This window comes from Aegilops tauschii, chromosome 1 (genome assembly GCF_002575655.3).
Source record: "Aegilops tauschii subsp. strangulata cultivar AL8/78 chromosome 1, Aet v6.0, whole genome shotgun sequence".
NCBI lineage: Eukaryota > Viridiplantae > Streptophyta > Magnoliopsida > Poales > Poaceae > Aegilops > Aegilops tauschii.
In genome coordinates this window covers 367,195,332-367,220,415 of record NC_053035.3, presented here as the reverse complement: position 1 = coordinate 367,220,415, position 25,084 = coordinate 367,195,332, and the positions used below count along the sequence as shown (strand labels likewise).

Genomic DNA, 25,084 nt, shown 5'->3' with positions numbered 1-25,084 from the left:
TTTGAATTTTATTCCCATTTCTTGCATGGGACCTATAAATTCACCCAAAGACACACATGTGATTTTTCAGCAAACTTTGGTGCATTGGAGCATGTGCTTGTAGTTCAAATTTGAATTATGCACATTAAATGCCCAGAAACTCAATTAATGCATAAAAATGCCAAACGAACCCGGAATAATTCCAAATTTAAACATGACACTCATGTACTAGTTGAATGTTCACTGTACGTAAATGTTCTAGCAATTTAAACACCATCCTTTCCCTCCGTAACACCATTTTGTCTTTCAAAACATAATGAAAAAATCAGGTATACCAAAAACAGTTTACTTGAAAAAATCGTGTGGGATGTGATATAAAATATCTTGGCGCACCGTCTTGTCTGGCTTACGCAGGAAGCTTCGTCGTCTACAGTCCACCGCCCCCGCTTGAACCACACTTGCGCGCCAGTTTCTCGCGGCACCGAACGAAATGTTTTTGCCACCGCGGAAATATCTATCTCCCCGCCCCCTCCCTCCTACCAAAAGCCACATTTCCACTGTTCATCCTTGCTTTCCAAGTTCAAACCTTCACTGCTGCTTACTGGCAGCTCGGCCTCCTCGCCGGCGACCCTTCTTCTTGCAGCGCCGCCTCCTCGACGGCTACCCTTCTTCTTGCAGCGCCGCCTCCTCGCCGGCGGCCCTTCTTCTTGCAGCACTGCCTCCTCGCTGGCGAACCTTCTTCTTGCTGCGCGGCCTCCTCGCCGCCGACCCTTCTTCTTGCTGAGCGGCCTTGTCGATATGGTCAGGTAATCCACACCCCACCCACACCATCCTCCTCCTTTCCCGTCCCACATGCCCCGACTGACGGAGCGACACCTTCCACCGAAATCACTGCCCCCCTCCTCCAATTAAGCGCCGCCCAAAACCATTTTACACGCGGTATAACATGGAGCTGAGTAGCATGCAGCCGCACGCGCGAACGAGGTCACTATGGCTGACATGCGTGTCGACCGCCAGATCTTGGAGGAGCACCTCATCTTCGAGGCCACCGTCGACACCGCCGCGCGGTTGTCTACTTTAAACTACAGTTCGTGATGTTTTCTCACGGCCACCGCTTGTGCATTCTAGTGATTTGTCCTCTGTAATGTTAATATGCAATCTGATATTCAGTTAACAGTTTGGTCCTCTGAAATGTAATGTTTAGTTAACACTTTGGTCCAACAATTGCTACATTTCGTAGTACTATTCTCAAGCATTCTTTGTTTTGCTAACTGTCTTATCTTCTAGTGCATGTTTCTATTCTGCAATGTCATGCTCAGTTAACTATTTTGGTTCATTTGGTCTGCGGTCCATTTAACTGTTTGGTTCAGTTCTGCAATTTGATTTTCATTTGCTGTGGGTACAATTTTGTATTGTTATGCATGTGACACCAATCGAATTTGGATGTACTCAATACATATTCTACTGATAGTATGGCAACTCTCAGTTAACCTGATCAAGATCTCTCAGTTAATTGATACACTGTGGTTTATCATCGAGGTTTGTTCAAGCAGGGTCCTTTGGCTAATAGCGCATTATTGTGCATTTGCAGGAATCATTCTAATATTTAGGTTTCTTACAATTTGGTCTTGCACATGTAGGTCCTGCTGTCATAGGCTTAGACCCACTGTTCAACCCATTTTGCATATGGGGAAATGAGATGTCCATGAATATCAGTCAAGTCAAGAAACTCAGAAAGATTGTTAGGATGAAGAAACTTGCGACGAATAACAGCAAGATCTTTGTTTGCACAATGAAGAAGACATCAGTCAACTATAGGATGGTACCAACTCTTTTACCTTGTCTTTACCCCTTGCGCCATTTCAAAATTTACAATAGCGGTTTATGCATAGCTTTGTTTTCAGTACTTTTCAAAGCAGTTCACCGATGATTACCTCTCAAACCACCTGCATGGTCAAGAGGCGAGGAAGGTATTCATTCAACACCCACGGTACAATATTAAAGTCTTGCTGAAGAGGACGAAGGTTGGGCGGGCAATTATCCATAGCCACTGGCCTAAAGTTGCAAGGACATTCAACATCACTGAAGGCTCAATATTTGCCTTCCGCTTCTGCAGTTTCCCAGGTGAGATTCATATGTCTATTTACCGTGTATGATGCTACTTTCCAAAGGTTTTTGATGCTGCATGTGAAACTTGGTGCTGTTGTGTAATGGCGTAACTGGGTGCCGAAGCTATCTGATGTAATTCGATTATGAAATCCTGGTTGCTTTTATACGGATATGAAATATCTGGCGTGTTTTATAAGAAATATCAGTTTGATTAGTACATGGATTATCAATAATAGGCTAATTACCCTGCTTATTGGGGTTTTCTATTGCAAACGGTTACTCAGACAGCACCGTGGGCGATGAACTCAAACAACCCGCACGGTTTCTAGAAAGTAGGCATGTTCGATCAACTAACAATCACACACGGCTTCCGGCGGCGAACTGTTTGCGTTAGGCCACCTTGCACACATGTTTCCACACAAGGAACTGTGTGGGATGTACATGCCTACGAAAATGATTTTCTGGGATTCACCGTGTGGGATGTACATACCTATGGAAATGATTTCTGGGATTCACCGTGTGGGATGAACATACCTACGGAAATGATTTCTGGGATTCACCGTGTGGGATGTACATACCTACGGAAATGATTTCTGGGATTCACCGTGTGGGATGTGCATACCTACGGAAATGATTTCTAGGATTCACCATGTGGGATGTACATACCTACGGAAATGATTGGGTTTCCATGCCTCGCCCGGTCGCACACGGCCCTAGCCTGGGTCCCACGAGGGCCTATCCCCGACGATTTCTGGGTCATGTGGGAAGGACCCCCCTATCGCCCACACTCACTTGGCGACGGTTCCAAATGCCGTCGCAGAAAGGGGTTTTAAACTGTTTGTTTAGGACGTCGTTGTACCAGTGTTATTAGTATGCTTAAAGTATTATTGTTTTATGTCAATATTAAACTTTTGTTTTGAGACTTATGGATCTGAATATTCATGCCAAACAAAGAAAGATTACATTGATAAACATGTTAGGTAGCATTCCACATCAACAATTCTGTTTTTATCATTTACCTACTCGAGGGCGAGTAGGAATTAAGCTTGGGGATGCTTGATACGTCTCCAATGTATCTATAATTTTTTATTGTTCCTTGCTATTATATTATCCATCTTGGATGTTTTATATGGATTATTATGCTATTTTATATCATTTTTTGGGAATAACCTATTAACCTACTGCCTAGTGTCAGTTGTTGTTTTTCCTTGTTTTTGTCTTGGATGCTTGAAACCTTTTGATGATTTTTCTTGGACAAGAAGACACCCACGAAGCTTCGGGAGGAGGACCGAGGAGCCACGAGGTGGCCATAAGCCAGGAGGTCGTGCCCTAGGGGCGCGCCTCCAGGGCTTGTGGGCCCCCTGGAGCTCCTCCAAACCTAATGTCAGCTCTATAAATATCCAAATATTCCCCGTATACCAGAGGGCACACCAAAAAATACTTTTCCGCTGCCGCAAGTTTTTGTCCTCGTGAGATCCCATCTTGCGGCCTTTTCCGGTACTCCGCCGGAGGGGGATTCGATCACGGAGGGCCTCTACATCAACATTGATGTCCTTCTGATGATGTGTGAGTAGTTTACCACAGACCTACGGGTTCATAGCTAGTAGCTAGATGGCTTCTTCTCTCTCTTTGATCTTCAATACAATGTTCTCCTTGATGTTCTTGGAGATCTATTCGATGTAATCTTCTTTTGCGGTGTGTTTGTTGAGATCCGATGAATTGTGAGTTTATGATCAGATTATCTATGAATATTATTTGAGTCTTCTCTGAACTCTTTTATGCATGATTAAGATAGCTTTGTATTTCTCTCCGATCTATTGATTGGTTTGGCCAACTAGATTGAGTTTTCTTGCAATGGGAGAGGTGCTTTGATGGGTTCAATCTTGTGGTGTCCTCACCCAGTGACAGAAGGGGTAGCGAGACACGTATTTGTATTGTTTCCATTAAGGATAAAAAGATGAGGGTTTACCATATTGATTGGATCTATCCCTCTACATCATGACATCTTGCTTAAGGCGTTACTCCGTTCTTGTTAACTTAATGCACTAGATGGATGCTGGATAGCGGTCGATGTGTGAAGTAATATTAGTAGATGCAGGCAGGAGTCGGTCTACTTGCCACGGACATGATGTCTATATTCATGATCATTGCATTAGATATCATCATGATTATTCGTTTTTCTATCAATTTCTCAACAGTAATTTGTTCACGCATCATATGCGTTCTTTCAAGAGAGAAGCCTCTAGTGAAAACTATGGCCCACTGGTCTATTCTTATCATACTATTTTCGGATCTATAAACCAAAAACACTAAAATACCTTGCTGTGGTTTATTTACCTTTACTTTATTTTGCACTTTTATTTATCTTTTATACCTATCTCTATCAAATCTCATCCTTGCAAGTAACCGTGAAGGGATTGACAACCCTTTATAGCGTTGGGTGCAAGTATTTGTTTGTTTGTGCAGATGCTATCATTGAAGACTTGTGTGTTCTTCCTACTGGATTGATACCTTAGTTCTTAACTAACGGAAATACGTATCTCTACTTTGCTGCATCACCATTTCCTCTTCAAGAGAAAAAAAAATGCAAGCTCAAGAAGTAGCATATATTCAATTCTTTCATTATTTGAAAGTTATTTTGTTATCAATGTCGGTTCATAAGTGGGTGTGAATCTTGTACTCTTTGAGCAACCAGTTGACATAGTTGGTTGGGAAGGACTCTGTGACGCGCTAATCCACTTCGGTGGCCGGGCTCAAATGAGCCTGATGAACAGTAACATGATTAAAAATAGTAAAAAAACCAAAAATATGAATTTTAATTACAAGCAAGATGTGCATGTACGTGATGTTCGTGTCAAATTTCATGAAGTTTGGACATTCGAGGAGCGCGTGACAAGAAAAGAAAAAATTGTGCATGAACACTGTTGTTTTCAAATGTTTCTCACATACCTTTTTTTCACGAGCTCCTCGAATGTCAAAACTTCATGAAATTTTGCACGAACATCACGCGTTTGAGCATGTTGCATCACAAAAAATTGGAAATTTTTTCTATTTTTGCGGCCTTACTGATCATGCCCGGGCTCATCTGAGCTCGAGCACCAAAAGACCGCACTCTCTGTGAAGTTAGTGTTTGCTGTTATGGACAAAATATAAAGTTGTTGTTGCTACTGATGAAAGTAGTCGCGAGTTCCTCAAAAAAAAAGTAGTCGCATTTGACTTGATGACAACCAAATAATACGTTGAACCATTAATCATGCTACTAACATCAAAATTTCAGAGTTAGTGCTTCGGAGCCCTTAAACCTTTTTAGGGGATGGAGCCTTTCAACTAATACATGCTGCAAGAAAAGTTGTTGTTGCACTTATGATTGGTGGTATGGCCGAGACTAGTGCCTTGGGCTTTCCTGGTCATATAGTCATTGGGCCTTGTTATTTCAGGTCAATTAATTCTGAAAATTCCCTACACAAATATTTACTGGTTCAAATTGGAAATGATGGCAGATTTATTTACCTGGAAACCCCTCTTCTATTATTTGAAGATCCATTATATGGTGGCTATGAAGGTAGTCTAAGACAAAATCCTGTACAGATGATTTTCCTTTTATAAAATTGTTACTTCATTCATATATACAGTTATGCTTCCAGTTTTGTTTTCGTATCATGTTGCAGATGTTTCTGTCCAAGATTGCGAAGATTATGTTGTTAGTTGTGAGTTATTTATTGCTGCCAAGAATCAATATGTTGCCTTTCCTTGCTCTGATATCTCGAAGCATAATAATGGTATATTTAGGGCTGCAAATGAGTCAAGTTCGAGTGAGTTGGATTAGGCTCATCTTAACTTATACTAAAATATGAGCAAGTTCAAGCCGAGCGAAGCTCAAGGTTGAGCTATAGAAAGTAGCTCGTGCTCAGAATGTAACGATCTCGAGTCGATCTCAAGCTAGTTTTGAGCTAAATAAGATGATTTTTTAAATAATGTAGCACAAATTTGAAAACAAGATAGGCCACAACAACACATTAGAAACCATTATATAATTCAAATTATTCTCTCTTAACTAGTGCCTCGGCTCTCAAACCTCGGCCAAAGTAACATGATATCTAATACATGTCTGTCCACATACCATAACAGGGTTAAATTTTCTTCACACTTAATTAAGGTTTCATGTTTGATAGTAGGTAAAGTGGAGAAAAAGCGTACCCAACATATAAGGTAATAACACTTTTGACTGTCTATATGGTTTATCTAATTTCTTTTTCATATATCAACATTATGTAATATAATTATAAGATATCAAGATATCGAGCTAAAATCGAGCGAGCCAGTGTTGGCTCAAGGTCGGCTCGTTTCTTGATTGACCTATATAAAGTGTTCATACTCAGCTCATTTCTTCTCGAGTCGATCTCGAGTCAAGCCAAAATACGAGTCGATCTTGAGCATCTCACGAGCCTCGACATTTTCTTGCAGCCCTAGTTATATTCATGCTTGTTGAAAAGCTATTGTTCTCTTCCTTGCAAGATAAGGATCTTACGAGTAAACGAAATCAGATTATTATCTCTACTCCCTGAAGCATGTACTTCTTTACTTAGAAAACTCATGAACATCATTTCTTGTAAATCTTTTCTTACGAGAACAATAATGGATTGGTATATCACGGCTCACTCATGAACATCATTTCTTGTAAATCTTTCAGATACTTCTCAACATTCAAGAATTGCACTCACCTAAAAATATAACCGGTTGTAAATATTGTTTGGAGCTGGAGTACACTACACTTCTGCTATCCAGTGGGGTTAAAACTACCTTTACATGGCCATCTATATGATCTAAAAGTGGGGATTATGTCATTTAAAAGCAAAATAGGTGGGTAGTTGCCTATTTAGAGCAACATCTTCTTTACTCTGATTATTGGTTTACCCCATGTCAAAACAAGTGTGCATGCGATTTCTTTTCGGAAATGAAGATGCTCAAGGCACGCCTTTGTCCTCTCGAAACTTCATAAATCAGCGAATTCAATGCAGAGTGTAGTCGGTATCACACCCGACGACTATCGCGTTGAGTAGTTGTGTAGATACTAGGCAAAATAGTAACACATCATTACATGATACCAATACACTTCTATTTAGATTTAGACGTGGCTGGATGTATATGATTAGTTCATCCAACCCATCTTTGTGCTGCTAAATGAGTTCCTTGTTGTTACAAGCGGGTCTGGACATAGGCCAAAAATCATCCAAATGTTTTGGGTGATTAGACAAGCAGATCATTGGGTGTGGGCGAATTGGCAATGTGGTTACAGAGAGTTTGGATGTTGGAGATTCCAGGAAGTTAAAAAATGTACAACTCTACAAGTTTAGAAAAGATCAACTGTTAGCTCAGCTTGGATGGTGTTAAAATGTTCAAGAATTTTAGAAAGTGTTCCTGAATTTTAAAAATATCTTGAAATTTTATAAACATACTATATTTTAAAAGTTTTACTAATATTATAAAAAATTGAGATCAATTTTGGGTTTAAAGAATGTTCCAAACTTTTAAAAATGTTCATGAACTAAAAAAATCACAAATTTAAAAAAGTTCCTAAATTTAAAAAATGTTCAAAAATTTGAATATCTCCCTGAACTTACAAAATGATTGTGAATTGATTTTTTTTTATGAATTTTAGAAATTGCTGCAAATTGAAAACGGAAAAAATTAGTAGGAAACTGAAAAACGAAAGAAAACTGGTAAAACCAACACGGAAAATATAGAAAAGAAAAAATACGGACGAAGAACCTTTAGAACCTTCTCATAACCGGAGATAAATACAGGAAAGAAAATGTACTTGGACGTCCCACAGAGATAGGGGTGGCGCCTTGTTTTTGATGCCTTGTGTTGGACTTGGGAAGATGACGCTCGACAAACCGTTTGACTGTTGGTAAGGCCCATAAACCCTCGCTTCCCTCAATCTTCAAGGCCCACACATCCATCAAACATTACGCCCTAAAATTCAAAAGATTAAAGACACATCCAAGAAGGTCCCTCCATGCTTCCATCCCAGTTGATTTAAAGAAAAAATGCCTCCACCCTAATTTAAAGGGTGTTGTCCACCATGCGTAGAGCTAGTGGCAGAGTTCATACCTCAGAGGACACGCGTTTCCATATCGTGCGAGCCTTTGTTTAGGTTATCCTTACCATCCATCATTTTGGCTCTTCTCGGCTGTGGAAGCAAGAATGCGTGAATCTGCATGGACAAGGCAGACGATGTAGACATGTTCATAACTAAATCCAGACGTCTAAAACAACTCGGGATTAATGTGGAAAGATACCAGGGGATCGATTCTTCGTTACTTACCATAATAAGAAGATAGAAACATGTTACTATCTATCAGCCACCGGAAAAATCCCGACGTGTTGAGCTGTCTCCTCCCATGAGGGATCTGTCATAATAAATTTTCTTGCGTTCAACAGCCAGTACATCATCGAAGAACGACAAAAGCGGTAAAGTAGTTAAAGCTCGTACATTCTCGATCAAGCCAGATTCACTTGGTGGGTATAATAACAAGGCAGTAAGAGGTTCATTGGTGAGTGGTAGTGGGTTAACAGGGATGGAAGGAGAGCGGAAGGAACAGAAAGGGGAGGAGGAGGTTGCGGCGGTGTTCCGTCGTGGGTGGGACTACGGGAGCCAGTTGTACGACTCCGTCGAACTACCGTTTGTGTACCGTGTCCTCGACAGCCACCTCATGGCGTCGCCGTGTGCGCGCGACCCGGCGGCACTTGGCAGGAGCAGGAGTAGGACAACGGCGCCGGCGAAGGCAAAGAACGGGTCCAGGCGGAGGGCAGCGGCGAGGAGGACAGACAAGGCGGTGCTCCATTCCATTTTCAGGTCTGTCACCTGCAATACCAAGTTGTCATAGGGAATTCTGTACGTAGATGATTTATGCAATGTGCGATGCTATGCTACCCATGTTTTATAAGCTCTCTACAATCATCGAGTGTGACGATCAAGCGAGTTAAGGATATGTGATCAGTTGATTCGGTTTATTTATCAGCCCACACTGCATGTTTTTGTGATTTTCTTAGTTTTCATTGATCGCACATAAGAGAATTTATCGAACAAGATTTGTTTAAGGCTGTGGCTCATAAAAATGTTCAGGGTTAATGACGGGCAAAGGAGCCAACAACATCATCTGTCAACAGTTTGCTACATCTAACAACGTTACTCCTGCCAAAGCCAAAAGGGCAAACACTATTCGGGAACAGAGAGGAGTAGAGGAGGTGGCGGCCGTCAAGAAACAGAGCAGGAGTCGCAAGTAGAAAAGCCCAGCCGCCCCTCCTTGCCCCTCCTCCTCCCTAGCCGCCCCTCCTCCTCTTCCCTTCCTCGTCGCCGCCTGAGGCAGCCGCCGGGCAAGCCCGGGGCGCCAAGGATGGTGACGGCGGGGCCTCGGTTGCCCTGCCTCTGCGTGGGGAACCCCGGGTCTGGAGCGGCGGCTTCATTGGCAAGGCACGGCCAGCTAGCAGCTGTGCGGGCGGTGGATCTAGCGTCCCGGCCGCGTGGGCGGCGGGATCCGGTGGTCGTTGGCGACCGGCGGCGGTTTCTGCGGTGGCCGGTGCACGCGATCTGGCGCCTCCCCTCCTCCCCTGTTTGGCGTGCGGGCCAACCTCGTCGGGCCGCGCTTCCTTGGGTCGCCGGTTCTGTACAGGAGGCGCTGCTGGTGGCGGGGATCTAGTTCGGGAGAAATCCCTGGTCGGCCATGGCCGGCCGCGTCGACGGCGACGCCTGAGGGCGCCGTTCCCCTCCTTGGAGGCGTCAGTATGGACTGATCCCCTCACTTCCCCTTCCCCTAGGTCTCCCGGGCGAAAGCCCTAACTTTGTTGGGCGGCGACGGCGCTCACGGCGTCGTTCCCTTCTTGAAGGTGCCGCTTTGGGAACCTTGGGGCTGGGTGGCGCTTGTGGGTGGTGGGCGACGACAGTGGTGCGGCCCTATCCTAGCATGGATCTGCGTCCATTGCTTGGAGATGGACTCACGTAGGTGGAGGTCGTCGTTTGGCGTCATGGTGGCGTCGATGGCGAAGGCACCTACCAAGGTTGGCACCTCAATCTGCTCTGAAGATGGACTAGTGGAAGATGGCGGCGACGACACATGTGAGTGCGCCAGACCAGTTTGTGCCCCGGACCCGGTATGTGGCTCGGTCGGGGCCTCCGGCTTTAGAAGTTAGGCTTAGGTGAGAGGTCTGGGTATTTGGCCCAGCTTGCACCCCTTCATCATATGGATTGGAGTAGTAGCAGATGTTGCCAAGATGGCGGATTTAGGCATATTGTTGTATTACTTTGTAAGGTCCTTGAGAATAATCAATAAAATGGTCGTATACATCTCCCAGATGCAGAGGCCGGGGGTCATGACGGGCAAAGAGGCTGATGGTTGCCCATGTTGAAATATATTGCCCGCCTTCCTCCATCAGTTCGGACTTTTGGATGAGTTGGCTGGAGCATGAATTCAATATGATATCCGAGCCAAGAGGTCTTGAGTTCAAGACCCTGCCAACGCAGTATTAAATAAAACGATTCTGCGCCTACATCGATCCCACGTCTAAGGACTAAAATAGCCTAGACGTGAGTGGGAATGATGGCCCGCCTCCCTCCATCAGTTCGGACTTTTGGATGAGTTGGCTGGAGCATGAATTCAAAATCCCAAAGAGTTCTCTGAAATATGATGTTGCAATGTCCAGCTTGGATTTGTTGTCATATAAGTCTACACCATTCTTTTTCTGAAATATGATGTTGCAATGTCCAGCTTGGATTTGTTGTCATATAAGTCTACACCATTCTTTTTCAGCAGTCTGGTCATCTTCTTTCTTGAGTGACAATTGGCTGCGGCGTGGAAGAATTGTGTGTTTTCATCCCCAGAAACGCACCATGAGACTTTAGCCCTCCTTCTCCATGCCGCGGCTTGCCACAAAATAATCTGCTGCGACCTCTTGGTGGCATGATTTCTGAGAGAGATCAAAAGAACCGTTAAATTCCTTCTTTTCTCTACGGCACATAAATAATTGATCACATGTTTGTTGTTGGATAGAAGTAGAGGAAGGCCAGCCGTGTTCCTGGCCCATTTTTTGATGGCTGCTCGGATCCTTCTGAACTTTAGGCTGATGCGAGAGGATGTGCAGGCGTACATGTATATTTTTAACAGGAGTGCCAAATTTTGGTTGTGTTAATAGTACAAAATGTGAGTCTTTTTGTTGTGTAAAGTTCTTGTGTGTTTGTGTCTTCAGAGTGTGTGCTAAGCTAATCCTTGTATCAGGCGTTCAGTTTCATAAAGGCATTCCTGAAGTTGGTCAGGTGGGGTTGTGACAAAGCTGTTGGCCTCAAATAGAGAAGACTGCAATATGTCTATTGAGCATAATCTATTAAAATATTGGTTTACTCTCTAATGAGCAGACATCTTTTATATATAAGTAAGTATACTTCAAAGCCAAACGACAAGAATGATGGCTAATTTTCTGTGGATCCCAGTATCCATCTAACTTGGTACTGCTTGTTCCATTACCGTTCTGACAGAATGATGGTTGAATTATGTAGCATCCTGCTCGGGACAGATTAGTATTCATTTATCGGAGCTGCTTTGGATATCTGAATATACTGTAATTCGTAACAGATCCAATACATCATTGCGCCTCTTGATCAATTCAACTTAAGGATGAAGTTACTGTCACTGCCAAGAGGGTATCGTTTATCTGTATTCGCAATTCCACAGTTGGAAGCACAGTTCAGGCAATTAAAAGGTTATTGCAGTAACTACGTATAAATCAACAGAAATAAAGCACAAATGATGATCCTAATTAACTTATAGCAGTTAGCACGAACCACATGATGAATTGGTCACTGAGATAGTTTCACAGTACAAGTCAGACAACAAATTTGTACACCAAGAACTCTGGTCAAGGATAGAAGCTCAATCCACAACGCGATGTATGAAATGCAGACAAATCACCATCTCCGTTTCACACATTGCACCACAGAAGTAACATCAACGGTGTCCAGTATAAATGCGCCAGATCAGATAACAGAAGCAGAGCAAATGATGTTGCTGAATCGACATACACAATTGTACAGTCACTGCGGCGTTGTTTAACATTTCAAATTATACTGCAAACAAGTACGGCTAATCCGGGGCTCCTAGTAAATTATGGCAAATCAACTCATCGCCACCTCAATATCGACCCGGCAGAGACCAAACAGCGAAACAAATTCAGAAACGCGGTATTTGCAGAGAGAAGTTTGATTTCCAACAAACACATGCGATTAACTTTGTTCCACGATTCAATTGGAGCTACTCAGGAAACAGCGAACTAGACAAGTCGGGGTTCCATCAAGCTTTTCGAATCTGCAGGCCCTAGCCGCCGAAGCCGTAGAGGGTGCGTCCCTGGCGCTTGAGCGCGTAGACGACGTCCATGGCGGTGACGGTCTTGCGGCGGGCGTGCTCGGTGTAGGTGACGGCGTCGCGGATGACGTTCTCGAGGAAGATCTTGAGCACGCCGCGGGTCTCCTCGTAGATGAGCCCTGAGATGCGCTTCACGCCGCCCCTCCGCGCCAGCCGCCGGATCGCCGGCTTGGTGATGCCCTGGATGTTGTCGCGCAGAACCTTCCTGTGGCGCTTGGCGCCGCCCTTGCCGAGCCCCTTGCCTCCCTTGCCACGCCCGGACATGGCTGCCGATCTCGAGCTGCGAGCGGTTGTGGAATCGGAGGAACGGTGGTGGCTACTGGTGATGTGATTTGCGGGCAGGGGCCAAGGGCGTTTTAAAGGGGGCGACAGGTTGGAGGAGGCCTCTGCCTGCCGTTGGATGCGGATGGAGTGCACGGTGGAGATGGCGATCCGGGGGCGGGATGCCGCGGATCGGTGACGTGGCCGGAAGCTTGGACCGGCGGATTGGCGGGCTGGGTCAGAGCTATGGCGGCAGCTCGAAAATTTTGGCCATTTCCATAAACATGCCCCATTTTCATGTATTTAAAATGCAGAGTAATTTCGTGTTCAGAAAAAATGCAGAGTAAGTCGCTATTCAGGCACTCAAATGTTTAAACATATTACAGGAGTGAATTTAGGCCAAAATTACTCAAATGTTTAAATATATTCAGGCACTTGAAATTTTTGGGCTGTGGGCGGGGCCAGGTGTTTGTTCAGAACCGCTGTGCTGTGTCGTGTTCTTGAGATTGTTCTTGAATGCATGGAATTTTCTCTATCCAAATGAGAATGGTTGTCTTCAGTTATTCTGCAAGGAACAGACTTTTTTTATGGCTGTATTCCAAACCCAGAAAACAAGATAAGCCACTAATTCACTGTGAATATCAATTCAATTTGATATACTTGCTGCATTGCTGTAGCATGTCCTCCAATGAAAGACTCTTATTCCTTCATCCGAACTGTTTTTGAGTTCCGAAGATAATCTACTACAAGAAACTTGCTCGAACGTAATGCATCAATGCTATTCTCATTTTTCATCGCTTACTGGAGTTCACTTTTTTAGGATTCAAGCATTCAGATAACACTTTACAAAATTACATACAATAACTTAGCAATCAGGTAACTGGTGCTAGAAACTTAATGGCCTCCGATATTCTGCATCCCTTTTGAGTCACGTTAGAAATCTTCTCCCGTCAAATAACTCGTATCGTGCATCAGTAATAATCGTGCATCAGTAATAAATTTCATAATTTAAAATTAATTGTGCAGTTCATAAACATAATACTGCCTCTCTTTCTTCAAAATTAAGTTTCGAGATGCTTGACTACTCTAACATCAGCGGTACCACCATAAACATTCAGATCCCACAGCAGCACTGCTGTAAACTGCCCAGAATGAACAGCGTTTCGCGTTAAGTGTGTGCGCGCGCTAGTCGATTGGAGAATAGGTACCAAGAAATTGGCGTTGGTATTACTGTGGCAGCAGTTACCCATGGGCGACCACTAAAATTCTCTTAAGAAGTAGCAGTGTGCCTCATGATAAACATTTAATCAAGAAAAACTGTAGTCGGACGCATCCTTGTAACTGTGTTTGTAGTTTTGAGATTATACAGGATTGAGGCACTTTCAGCACTGATGTGATCATCAGGAAGCACTACTGTTTATGTAAGGTACACAAAACTGAACTGAATGGGCATATTACATCTGTTCATCCAGGTTCAGAGGCAACCAACCGGAATAGTTATTTGGAATTTTGACACACTACTACAGTAACATTTATAAGCTACAAAATCGAAGCAATTAAGAACAAAGTAGCTGAAACTGGCAGGTCACTTCACATGCTTGAAATTTTGACACACTCCTGAATGTAACAAATGTTCAGGATACTCTATCCAAGCAATGGCCAGTCCACTGGAACAGAACATCAAGCAAACGACTGCTGCTTCGACAGGCAGAACCAGGAATGGCATGAGATTCAGACCAATCGTGGGCAGCGCTTCCTCGATGTTCTGGTGTGTTACGTAGGGGAATTGTGGGTGATGCAACCATTAATATTGCAGGCACGGTGTGGAAGCCTGCAGCCATTCCTGAACCTGTAAGATCTGAAGACAGGACACCAAGTTGTACTATCAGTATGTAGGAGTACTTAGTTTAGAGCATGGTTCATAGACTTGCAGGGTTGCAATATAATCAGGCAAAATATGGATGATTTATGTGCACTGAACATCAGACACACAGGAACTGAAGACGAGCACACTAGCGGACAAGCAATTTTCAGGTACCATCTCAACTGCCAGTTCGTTCAGGCTCAGAGGCAGCTAGCCAGGATCAAGCTCTGAATGGTAAAAGCTGAAATTCAGAGCAAAATAGAACAAGCTAGCTAAATCAGGCAAGAACTCTGACAAGTTGGGAACAGGAATTCAAACACAGATGAATGAGAAGAGGAAGCCAACATTTTTCATTTCCATCGCTGATGGCAACAAGAGGGTACCATCAGATGGGGCACAACGCATCAACCATGACAAGAACACAGGTACATTCTGGAACACTACTACAGTAGCACACACATTTCCGCCGACGAACTCAGCCTAACAGGGATCTAACAGACGACGCATGGGTTGCAGCCTAGGCCCTCTCGCCACGGATCCGGCGGGCGAGCTGGATGTCCTTGGGCATGATGGTGACGCGCTTGGCGTGGATGGCGCAGAGGTTGGTGTCCTCGAAGAGGCCGACGAGGTAGGCCTCGGCGGCCTCCTGCAGGGCGGAGACGGCGGAGGACTGGAAGCGGAGGTCGGTCTTGAAGTCCTGGGCGATCTCGCGGACGAGGCGCTGGAAGGGGAGCTTGCGGATGAGCAGCTCCGTGCTCTTCTGGTACTTGCGGATCTCACGGAGCGCGACGGTGCCGGGGCGGAAGCGGTGGGGCTTCTTGACGCCGCCGGTGGCCGGGGCGGACTTGCGGGCGGCCTTGGTCGCCAGCTGCTTCCGCGGCGCCTTGCCGCCGGTGGACTTCCTCGCCGTCTGCTTGGTGCGGGCCATGTCGGAGATGCGCCGGGAGGTTGAGGCGGAGCTGGCTGTCGCTCGCGCTTGGAGATTTGGGGGCGGGGTGAAGAGGAAGAAAGGGAGGGATGGTATTAAATAGAGAGAGGAAGGAGGCGCGCGCCGTCGCCGAGCGAGCGGGGGATTTTGGAGGGGAGGGCGCGTGAGTTTTGCTTTTCGGGAGGGGAGATGAGCGTGGAGCGTTGGATGTGTGGTGCGTGGACGGTCGAGATTTTGTATGGAGGGAGTGATCCGTGGGGTGCTGGTTCGCGTGCTGTGATTGGTTGGGTGCGAGTGAGGCGGATCGTGGAGGTCGCGTTGGATGTATGCCCGGCTCCGTTTCACTGCTCGGTACACAACAGGGCCGGCCGGTTCGTTCGCTCGCAGCTTTCCGTTCGAGCATCTCCACTCGAGCCCCACCAAACACATTTTTTTTAGCACCGACGGTAAAAACTGGTCTCAGTCACACCCTCAAGAGATCGTTTTGCGCCGGATTCAAGAAAAAATAGCCCCGGCAACCCCAGGCCAAACCCAGCCCCCTCAGGGGGCACTTAGGGCGTCCGGCGCTATTTTGTGCATGGTCAAACCTCACCAGTCAGCCTCTCTCCTCTCTCTCCTTCCTTTTTCTGCTAGGCCCACCCTACCCACTTGCATGAAAAAAGAAAATCTCTCCTCTCTCTCCGCAAGCACAGCTCCTCGCTCCGACCGCGCTCGCCGCCATGCCTCCTCGCCGTTGTCTCCTTGCTGCCCGTCGAGCCCTCGCCCTGGCCGCCACGCGCCCTCGCAATGCCTCCTCGCGCGCGCACACTCGCCCTGGCTGTCGTGCGCCGTCGCCACGCCTCCTCGTCGCCCGCTCGGCTGGACGAACGGGCCGTGAATTGGGCGCCCTCGCCCGAGGAGCTGCCGGAGGCTGACGACGAGGAGACGCTCACGCAGGATCACTCGGCAGTACAACGTGCTCGCTGAGGCGCTCGCGGAGGCCAGGAGGTTCGACCAGCTCCGGTGGCTGGTCCGCGAGATGGCGGCCGTCGACGACATCATGCCCAGGCCGCAGATGCGGGCTGCCATCGCCATCATGAGGGAGGCCGGCCACATGGAGGGCACCGAGGCCTTTGTCCAGGAGCTTTGGTCGGATGCTAGGATTCCGTATGCCGTGGACGACGCGGACGGCAAGGGAGACAACGAGGAGGAAGAAGATGGTGGCAAGGACACGCCTGGAGCTAAGGAGACGCCGCTCAAGCCATGGCTGGACCCGCGGGAGCTCGCGAGGGCGCTGGAAGGCTGGGACCCCAAGGAGGTGGCGGACTTGGAGGCCGCCCGGATCATCTGGACGCCGCGGCTCGTGTGCAAGCTCTTGCGCGCATTCAGGAAGCCGGAGACACCGTGGGTGTTCTTCTGCTGGGTGGCGTGCCGCCCCGGCGGCTTCGCGCACGACCGCGACACCGCCTCAGCCTTGCCGTCGTGCTCGTTGAGGCGCGTCTGTCGGTGTCAAAACTGGTAGATCTCGGATAGGGGGGCTCAAGCTGTGAGTCTAAGGATCAATGGAAACAGGGAACAATAGAGACACGATGTTACCCAGGTTCCGGCCCTCTTAAAGGAGGTAAAACCCTACGTCCTGCTTCATTGTATTCGATGAGTATAGGGGTTAGAAGAGTTGATCTACATCGAGATCGTAATGGCTAAACCCTAGTTGTCTAGCCTATGATTATTCTGATGGCCTCTACGTACTAACCCCTCCAGCTTATATACATACCGGAGGGGCCTAGGGTTGTACAAAGTCGGTTCGTAGAAGAAGGAAATAATACATCCGGACACCAAACTTGTCGTCCACGCTGATAACCCACAATTATAGGGGATCGTTTGTAGCCTTCTTCGATAAATAAGAGTGTCGAACCCAACGAGGAGCTAAAGGCAGAACAAATATTCCCTCAAGTTCTATCGACCACCGATACAACTCTACACACACTTGACGTTTGCTTAACTAGAACAAGTATGAAACTATTTTGCAAGAATAAAACTACGAGTACTTTGCGAGAATAAAACTACGGATAAATTGCGAGATAATAAAAGTGGATAGCTTTTGTCAACAAGAAAGTCATTTGTCCCTAGGCAATCGATAACAAGTACCGAATCATTCTTGCAATTTTATATGAGGGAGAGGCATGAGCTAACATACTTTCTCTACTTGGATCATATGCACTTATGATTGGGACTCTAGCAAACATTCGCAACTACTAAATATCATTAAGGTCGTGAAACCCAACCATAGCATTAAGTATCAAGTCATCTTTATCCCATACGCAACAACCCACCTACTCGGGTTTAAGCTTTTGTCACTCTCGCAACCCACCATAAGCGAATCATGAACGTATTGCAACACCCTATAGCAAGGACCCCTCATGTTTGCGCGAGAACGGAGGGCACCGTAAGGCAACACCATAAATAAAATATATAATCATACCAACCAAGATCACGATTAACCCACCTGACAAAACGAATCTACTCAAACATCATAGGATAACCATAGATCATTGGAAATAATATATGGAGTTGAGCACCATGTTTTAGTATAGATTACAACGGGGAGAAGGGGTGTTACACCGCTGCATAGAGTGGGAGAAAGTTGGTGTTGACGGTAGCAAGGTTGTTGATGTAGATCGCCGTCACGATCCTTGCCCCGGCAGCACTCCGGCGCCACCGGGATAGAGGGGGAGAGACCCCCCTCCTTCCTCTTCTTCCTTGGCCTCCCCCCTAGATGGGAGGAGAGTTCCCCCTCTGGTTTATGGTCTCCATGGCGGCGGAGGGGCGGGAGCCCCTCCGAGATTGGATCTCCCTCTCTGTTCTCTTCTGTTTCGCGCTCTCCTGAACTGGCCGAAAACCGTTTCTTATATTCCGGGAGATCCGTAACTCCGATTGCGCTGATATTTTAACACGATTTTTTTCCAGATATAAGCTTCCTTGCGCCCAAAGTAAATCTCCAACCGACGTACGAGGTGAGCACAACCCACCACCGCGAGCCTGGCTCCCCTGGTGTCTTGTGGGCTGTGTGGGCCCCCGTTTGCGGTGATTCCAACTCCCAATAATCACATATATTGCAAAATAATTCTCCGTAAAATTTTACTGCATTTGGACTTCGTTTGTTATGGATTTTCTGTGATACAAAAAAATGCAAAAAACAGGAACTGTCACTGGGCACTGGATCAATAGGTTAGTCCAATAAATCATATAGAAAGTTGCCAAAAATATGTAAAAGTTGTATAATATTGGCATGAAACAATCAAAAATTATAGATACGACGGAGACCTATCAGCATCCCCAAGCTTAATTCCTGATCGTCCTCGAGTAGGTAAATGATAAAAAAGATAATTTTTGATGTGGAATGCTACCTAGCATAAACTTGATCATATATCTAATCATGGCATGAATATTAAGACATAAGTGATTCAAAGCAATAGTCTATAATTTGACATAAAGACATCAATACTGAGGCATCCCAACAAACAATCATGTCTTTCAAAATATCAATGCTAAAGAAAGCTATCCCTACAAAATCACATAGTCTTGTCATGATGTGTCTTCTTAACACAAAGTATTTATCATGCACAACCCCGATGACAAGCCGAGCAATTGGTTCATACTTTTTAACGCGCTTCAGTTTTTTCAACCCTCACGCAGTACATGAGCGCAAGCCATGGATATAGCACTACGGGTGGAATAGAGTATGATGATAGGGGTAAATATAGAGAAGACAGAAAGTAATAAAGTCTCACATCGACGCGGTTAACCAACGGGCTATGGAGATGCCTATCAATTTATATCAATGTGAGGAGTAGGGATTACCATGCAACGGATGCACTAAGGGTTATAAGTGTATGAAAGCTCCATATGAAAACTAAGTGGGTGTGCATCTAATCCTATAATGAAAAATTCCCACTAGTATATGAAAGTGACAACATAGGAGACTCTCCCTATGAAAAACATGGTGCTACTTTGAAGCACAAGTGTGGTAAAGGATACTAACAATGACCCTTCTCTTTTTTTTCTTTTTTTCCTTTTTTTCTTTGTTTTCTTTTTTTTCTCATTGTCCGGAGTCTCATCCCGGCTTGTGGGGGAATCATAGTCTCCATCGTCCTTTCCTCACTGGGGCACTGCTCTAAAAATGAATAATGATGATCATCACACTTCTATATACTTATAATTCAAAAGAAATAAAAATTACAACTCGATACCTATGACAAAGTATGACTCTATATGAATGCCTCTAGCAATGTACGAGGATGTGCAATGATCTAGCGTAACATGTATGAAAAATGATGAATGGTGGCTGAGCCACAACTACTATGTCAGCTATATGATCATGCAAAGCAATATGACAATGAACACTCAAGTCATCAAATGGAAGCGGTGGAAGTTGCATGGCAATATATCTCGGAATGGCATGGAAAAGCCATAATAGGTAGGTATGGTGGCTGTTCTGAGGAAGATGTAGTAAGGCTTATGTGTGATAGAGTGTATCATATCACGGGGTTTGGATGCATCGGCGAAGTTTGCACCGATTCTCGATGTGAGAAAGGGCAATGCACGGTACCATAGAGGTTAGCAAATTGTGGAAAGGTAAGAATGCGTATAATCCATGGACTTACATTAGTCATAAAGAACTCATATACTTATTGCAAAAGTTTATTAGCCCTCGAAGCAAAGTACTACTACGCATGCCCCTAGGGGGATAGATTGGTAGGAAAAGACCATCGCTCGTCCCCGACCGCCACTCATAAGGAAGACAATCGATAATAAATCATGCTCCAACTTCATAGCATAACGAGAGACTATACGTGCATGCTTCGGGAATCACAAACCTTAGCACCAATATTCTTACTAAACACAACCGTTTACTAGTACCTCCCACATGTTCCATATCTATATCGCAAAACTATTGCAAGGAATCAAACATATCATATTCAGTGATCCATAAGTTTTATGTAGGATTTTATGACTAACCATGCAAATGACCAATTCATGTTGACTCTCCAAATGGATATAAGTGAAGCACGAGAGTTTAATTCTTTCTACAAAAGACCATGCTCTAACAAATATAAGTGAAGCAAAAGAGCATTCTGCAAACAACGGTTTTCTATGTGAAGAGAAACAGGCAATCCAAACTTCAAATGATATAAGTGAGGCACATGAAGCATTCTATAAAGCCATACTCAAAAGATATAAGTGAAGTGCAATGAGCATTCTATAAATCAACCATTGACTATCTCATACCAGCATGGTGCATAAAAGAAAAATGAAAACTAAACACAAAAGACGCTCCAAGATTTACACATATCACGTGAACGAAACGAGAACGAAAATATACTGATACTTGTTGAAGAAAGATGGGATGCCTTCCGGGGCATCCCCAAGCTTAGACGCTTGAGTCTCCTTGAATATTTACTTGGGGTGCCTTGGGAATCCCCAAGCTTGAGCTCTTGCCACTCCTCCTTCTCCTCATATCGAGACCTGCTCGATCTTTGATCACTTCATCGACACAAAACTCAACAGAAAGCTCAGTAAGATCTGTTAGTATAATAAAGCAAATCACTACTCTAAGTACTATTGCAAACCAATACATATTTTGTTTTTGCATTGTAGCTACTGTAATGTAACTTTTCCATGGCTTATACCACCAATAGAATCGATAGTTTCTTCAAAACAAGCAAAACAATGCATCAAAAACAGAATATGTCTTAAACAGGACAGTCTGTAGCAATCTGAACATCTACCATACTTCTGGTACTCCAAAAATTCTTAAAAATTAGGACGAAATTAAAAAATTGTATAGCAATAGTGTGCAAAACGTTTCAGAACCTTTTGACATTCCAGTAAAAAATGAAAATTCATGCGCTACAGCCAAAATTTCTGTTTCTGCACCGCACATACTATCAAGCAATCTAATCATCCTAAAGGCAAATCTTGGCACATTATTTTTATAATACAATGGATTTGTACAAGGTGATAATTATTTTTGTTGAAAAGTTTCTGCAATTCAAGATTCACAAAGTTTCCAAGGGCATGAACAAAGTTCAAGGCATGCTCCCGCTTCCACGGTGCTCGTCCTTCTCACTTTCACTTTTCTTTTTGTGAAGTTTTAAGTTCCCCTCTATATATTTTTTGTTTTTAAACTTTATAAAAGCACTCAACAGAAATAAATGACTCTCTAAAACTTCCGGGTTGTCTCCCTGGCAACGCTTTCTTTAAAGCCATTAAGCTAGGCATAAAGTGCTCAAGTGATGGATCCACTCGGATCCCAAGGTATATCAAAGCCCATTTTAATTAGCAATGATTTGGCATTTAGTAGTGAGCACAAAGTGACATATATCATGCAATGACAAAGTCTAACTCTCTTCCTATGGATCGGCATGTCATACAAGAACAATAAATGCACATCAAGTAAAGGCCAATACATAGTATAACTAGTTTCTTGCAATTTTGTCGTGTTGGAAACATAGAGAGGTGGAGACGTAGTTACTCTCTCATAATAATTGCAAGTAGGAGCAGCAAGCACATGCATATTATGTTCATCAAAATTATCATGTGCAACAGTAAAAGGCAACCCATCAATGTAATCCTTAATAAGAGCAAACTTCACCGGTATAGTGTAGTTGGGAGAATTCAGAAAGATAATAGGACTATCATGTGTGGGTGCAATAGTAACAATTTCATTCTCAGTATAAGGAACTATAGCAAGTTCATCTCCATAAGCATAATTCATATCGGCATCATGGCCACAAGAATAGCAAGCATCAAGTTCATCAAAAAGGGATATTTCAAAAGAATAAACGGGATCATAGCAATTATCATGGCATTCATCCTTCGGTAAGAACGAAGGGACATTAAACAATGTGTGAGTTGAAGAGCTACTCTCATTAGAAGGTGGGCACGGGTGATCAATCCGCTCTTCCTCTTTTTTTTCTTCGCTCTCCTCCTCATCTTTTTCATCCAATGGGCTCACAATATCATCAATTTCTTCTTCCATAGACTCCTGCAAAATATTAGTCTCTTCTCGGAAAGCAGAGATTTTCTCAATAAATAAATCAATATTTTAATTGCATTTATGATTATCATAGCAATATTTAAGGATAGCAAAAAAAATAGGTCTATAAACTGAATCATCAAAATCTTCAAACTTTTCAAACAAAGATTCAATTTCATAAGCACCCTTAAAAGCAACAAATTCTTCTATTCGTTCCACATCATAGTAATCATATATACCTCTAGCATAAGAAGCCAAGGTTTCATTTCATTAAATTCACATGAAAAGGGAAGATGTGGAGCGTTCATCCTAGAGCAACAAGTATAATCATATCTCAAGCATAGCTCCCGAGCATATCAATGCAACGTATGAATTTGATCCCATAACAATTTCCCTTTATGAGTCAAGCAATAATCCCAAAAGTATTCATGTTGATCCAACGTTACTCCCATTATATAGTTGACTGGGGTTTTCTCAGGATTATCAAAGTAATGCATAATATCTCTCACATAATGAGCATCGAGGGTTTTAGGAGGTCCCCCATCTCCATGAGTAGCAAGTACAACTAATTTTTTTCATGTTTCGTGTTCCATATCCATAACTAAAGTTAGAGAACAACTTAGAACAGAAAATAAAAACTACTTAGTGATAAAGCAAACAAGCACACACGAGAATATTCACCCCACGCTATTGCTCCCCGGCAACGGCGCCAGGAAAAGGTCTTGATAACCCACAAGTATAGGGGATAGTTTGTAGCCTTCTTCGATAAATAAGAGTGTCGAACCCAACGAGGAGCTAAAGGCAGAACAAATATTCCCTCAAGTTCTATCGACCACCGATACAACTCTACGCACACTTGACGTTTGCTTTACCTAGAACAAGTATGAAACTATTTGGGACAATTGCATTTTTACCCCTAGTTGGTTCTTACCCACGGGTTTTGCCCTTACTTTTCGAGCTTGCTCAGTTTTGCCCTTACTTTTTCCGTCGAGGTCCCTCGAATGCCCTTTGACCGTTTGACCAAAACTTTGAAAATTCATAACTAATTCATATGAACTCAGAAAAATGCAAATAAGATATCAAAATGTTCAGATAAACATTACCTTTATGTGCATATCATTTGCATTCAGGACAAAAGCACCCTTTAAACTACATGAGGTAATTAATGTTATTAACATTATTAAAAATAAAAAGGTATAAACAATATTGTTTTCATGAATAAAAATTACATGCAAATGTAGGTGATGTTTTCCGAACATCCTGATATCTTATTTGCATTTTTCTGAGTTCGTATCAACTTGTTATGAAGTTTCCAAATAATGGTCAAAGTCGTTAGAACATTCTTAACAAGATGATACAAACTTAGAAAAATGCAAATAAGATATCTGGATGTTCAGAAAACATCACCTACATTTGCATGTAATTTTTATTCATGAAAAACTATTGTTTATACCTTTTTATTTTTGATAATGTTAATAACATTAATTACCTCAGGTAGTTTAAAGGGTGCTTTTGTCCTGAATGCAAATGATATGCACATGAAGGTAATGTTTATCTGAACATTTTGATATCTTATTTTAATTTTTCTGAGTTCATATGAATTAGTTATGAATTTTCAAAGTTTTGGTCAAACGGTCAAAGGGCATTCGAGGGACCACGACGGAAAAAGTAAGGGCAAAACTGAGCAAGCTCGAAAAGTAAGGGCAAAACCCGTGGGTAGGAACCAACTAGGGGTAAAAACACAATTGTCCCAAACTATTTTGCAAGAATAAAACTACGAGTACTTTGCGAGAATAAAACTACGAATAAATTACGAGATAATAAAAGTGAATAGCTTTTGTCAACAAGAAAGTCATTTGTCCCTAGGCAATCGATAACAAGTACCGGTAATCAATCTTGCAATTTTATATGAGGGAGAGGCATGAGCTAACATACTTTCTCTACTTGGATCATATGCACTTATGATTGGAACTCTAGCAAGCATCCGCAACTACTAAATATCATTAAGGTCGTGAAACCCAACCATAGCATTAAGTATCAAGTCCTCTTTATCCCATACGCAACAACCCACCTACTCGGGTTTAAGCTTCTGTCACTCTCGCAACCCACCATAAGCGAATCATGAACGTATTGCAACACCCTACAGCGAGGACCCCTCACGTTTGCGCGAGAACGGAGGGCACCGTAGGACAGCATCATAAATAAAATATACAATCATACCAACCAAGATCACGATTAAACCATAGGACAAAACGGATCTACTCAAACATCATAGGATAACCATAGATCATTGGGATATAATATATGGAGTTGAGCACCATGTTTAAGTAGAGATTACAACGGGGAGAAGGGGTGTTACACCGCTGCATAGAGGGGGAGAAAGTTGGTGTTGACGGTAGCAAGGTTGTTGATGTAGATCGCCGTCACGATCCTTGCCCCGGCGGCACTTCGGCGCCACCGGGAGAGAGGAGGAGAGAGCCCCCCTCCTTCTTCTTCTTCCTTGGCCTCCC

General features: G+C 43.9%; 2 protein-coding genes across 2 annotated transcripts; both read right to left on the bottom strand.

The window, feature by feature from the left end:
- Positions 1-12,339: 12,339 nt before the first annotated feature.
- Positions 12,340-12,844, bottom strand: LOC109762286 (histone H4). Its single transcript, XM_020321123.4, has one exon. The coding sequence runs from the start codon at positions 12,765-12,767 to the stop codon at positions 12,456-12,458; it is 312 nt and encodes a 103-aa protein (XP_020176712.3). The 5' UTR covers positions 12,768-12,844; the 3' UTR covers positions 12,340-12,455.
- Positions 12,845-14,955: 2,111 nt separating this feature from the next.
- Positions 14,956-15,646, bottom strand: LOC141022182 (histone H3.2). Its single transcript, XM_073498358.1, has one exon. It carries the CDS (start codon positions 15,554-15,556, stop codon positions 15,146-15,148), a length of 411 nt encoding a protein of 136 aa, XP_073354459.1. The 5' UTR covers positions 15,557-15,646; the 3' UTR covers positions 14,956-15,145.
- Positions 15,647-25,084: the final 9,438 nt, after the last annotated feature.

Coding starts and splice junctions, on each gene's coding strand:
- LOC109762286 (XM_020321123.4), bottom strand. CDS start 12,767: ATGTCCGGGCGTGGCAAGGGAGGCAAGGGGCTCGGCAAGGGCGGCGCC.
- LOC141022182 (XM_073498358.1), bottom strand. CDS start 15,556: ATGGCCCGCACCAAGCAGACGGCGAGGAAGTCCACCGGCGGCAAGGCG.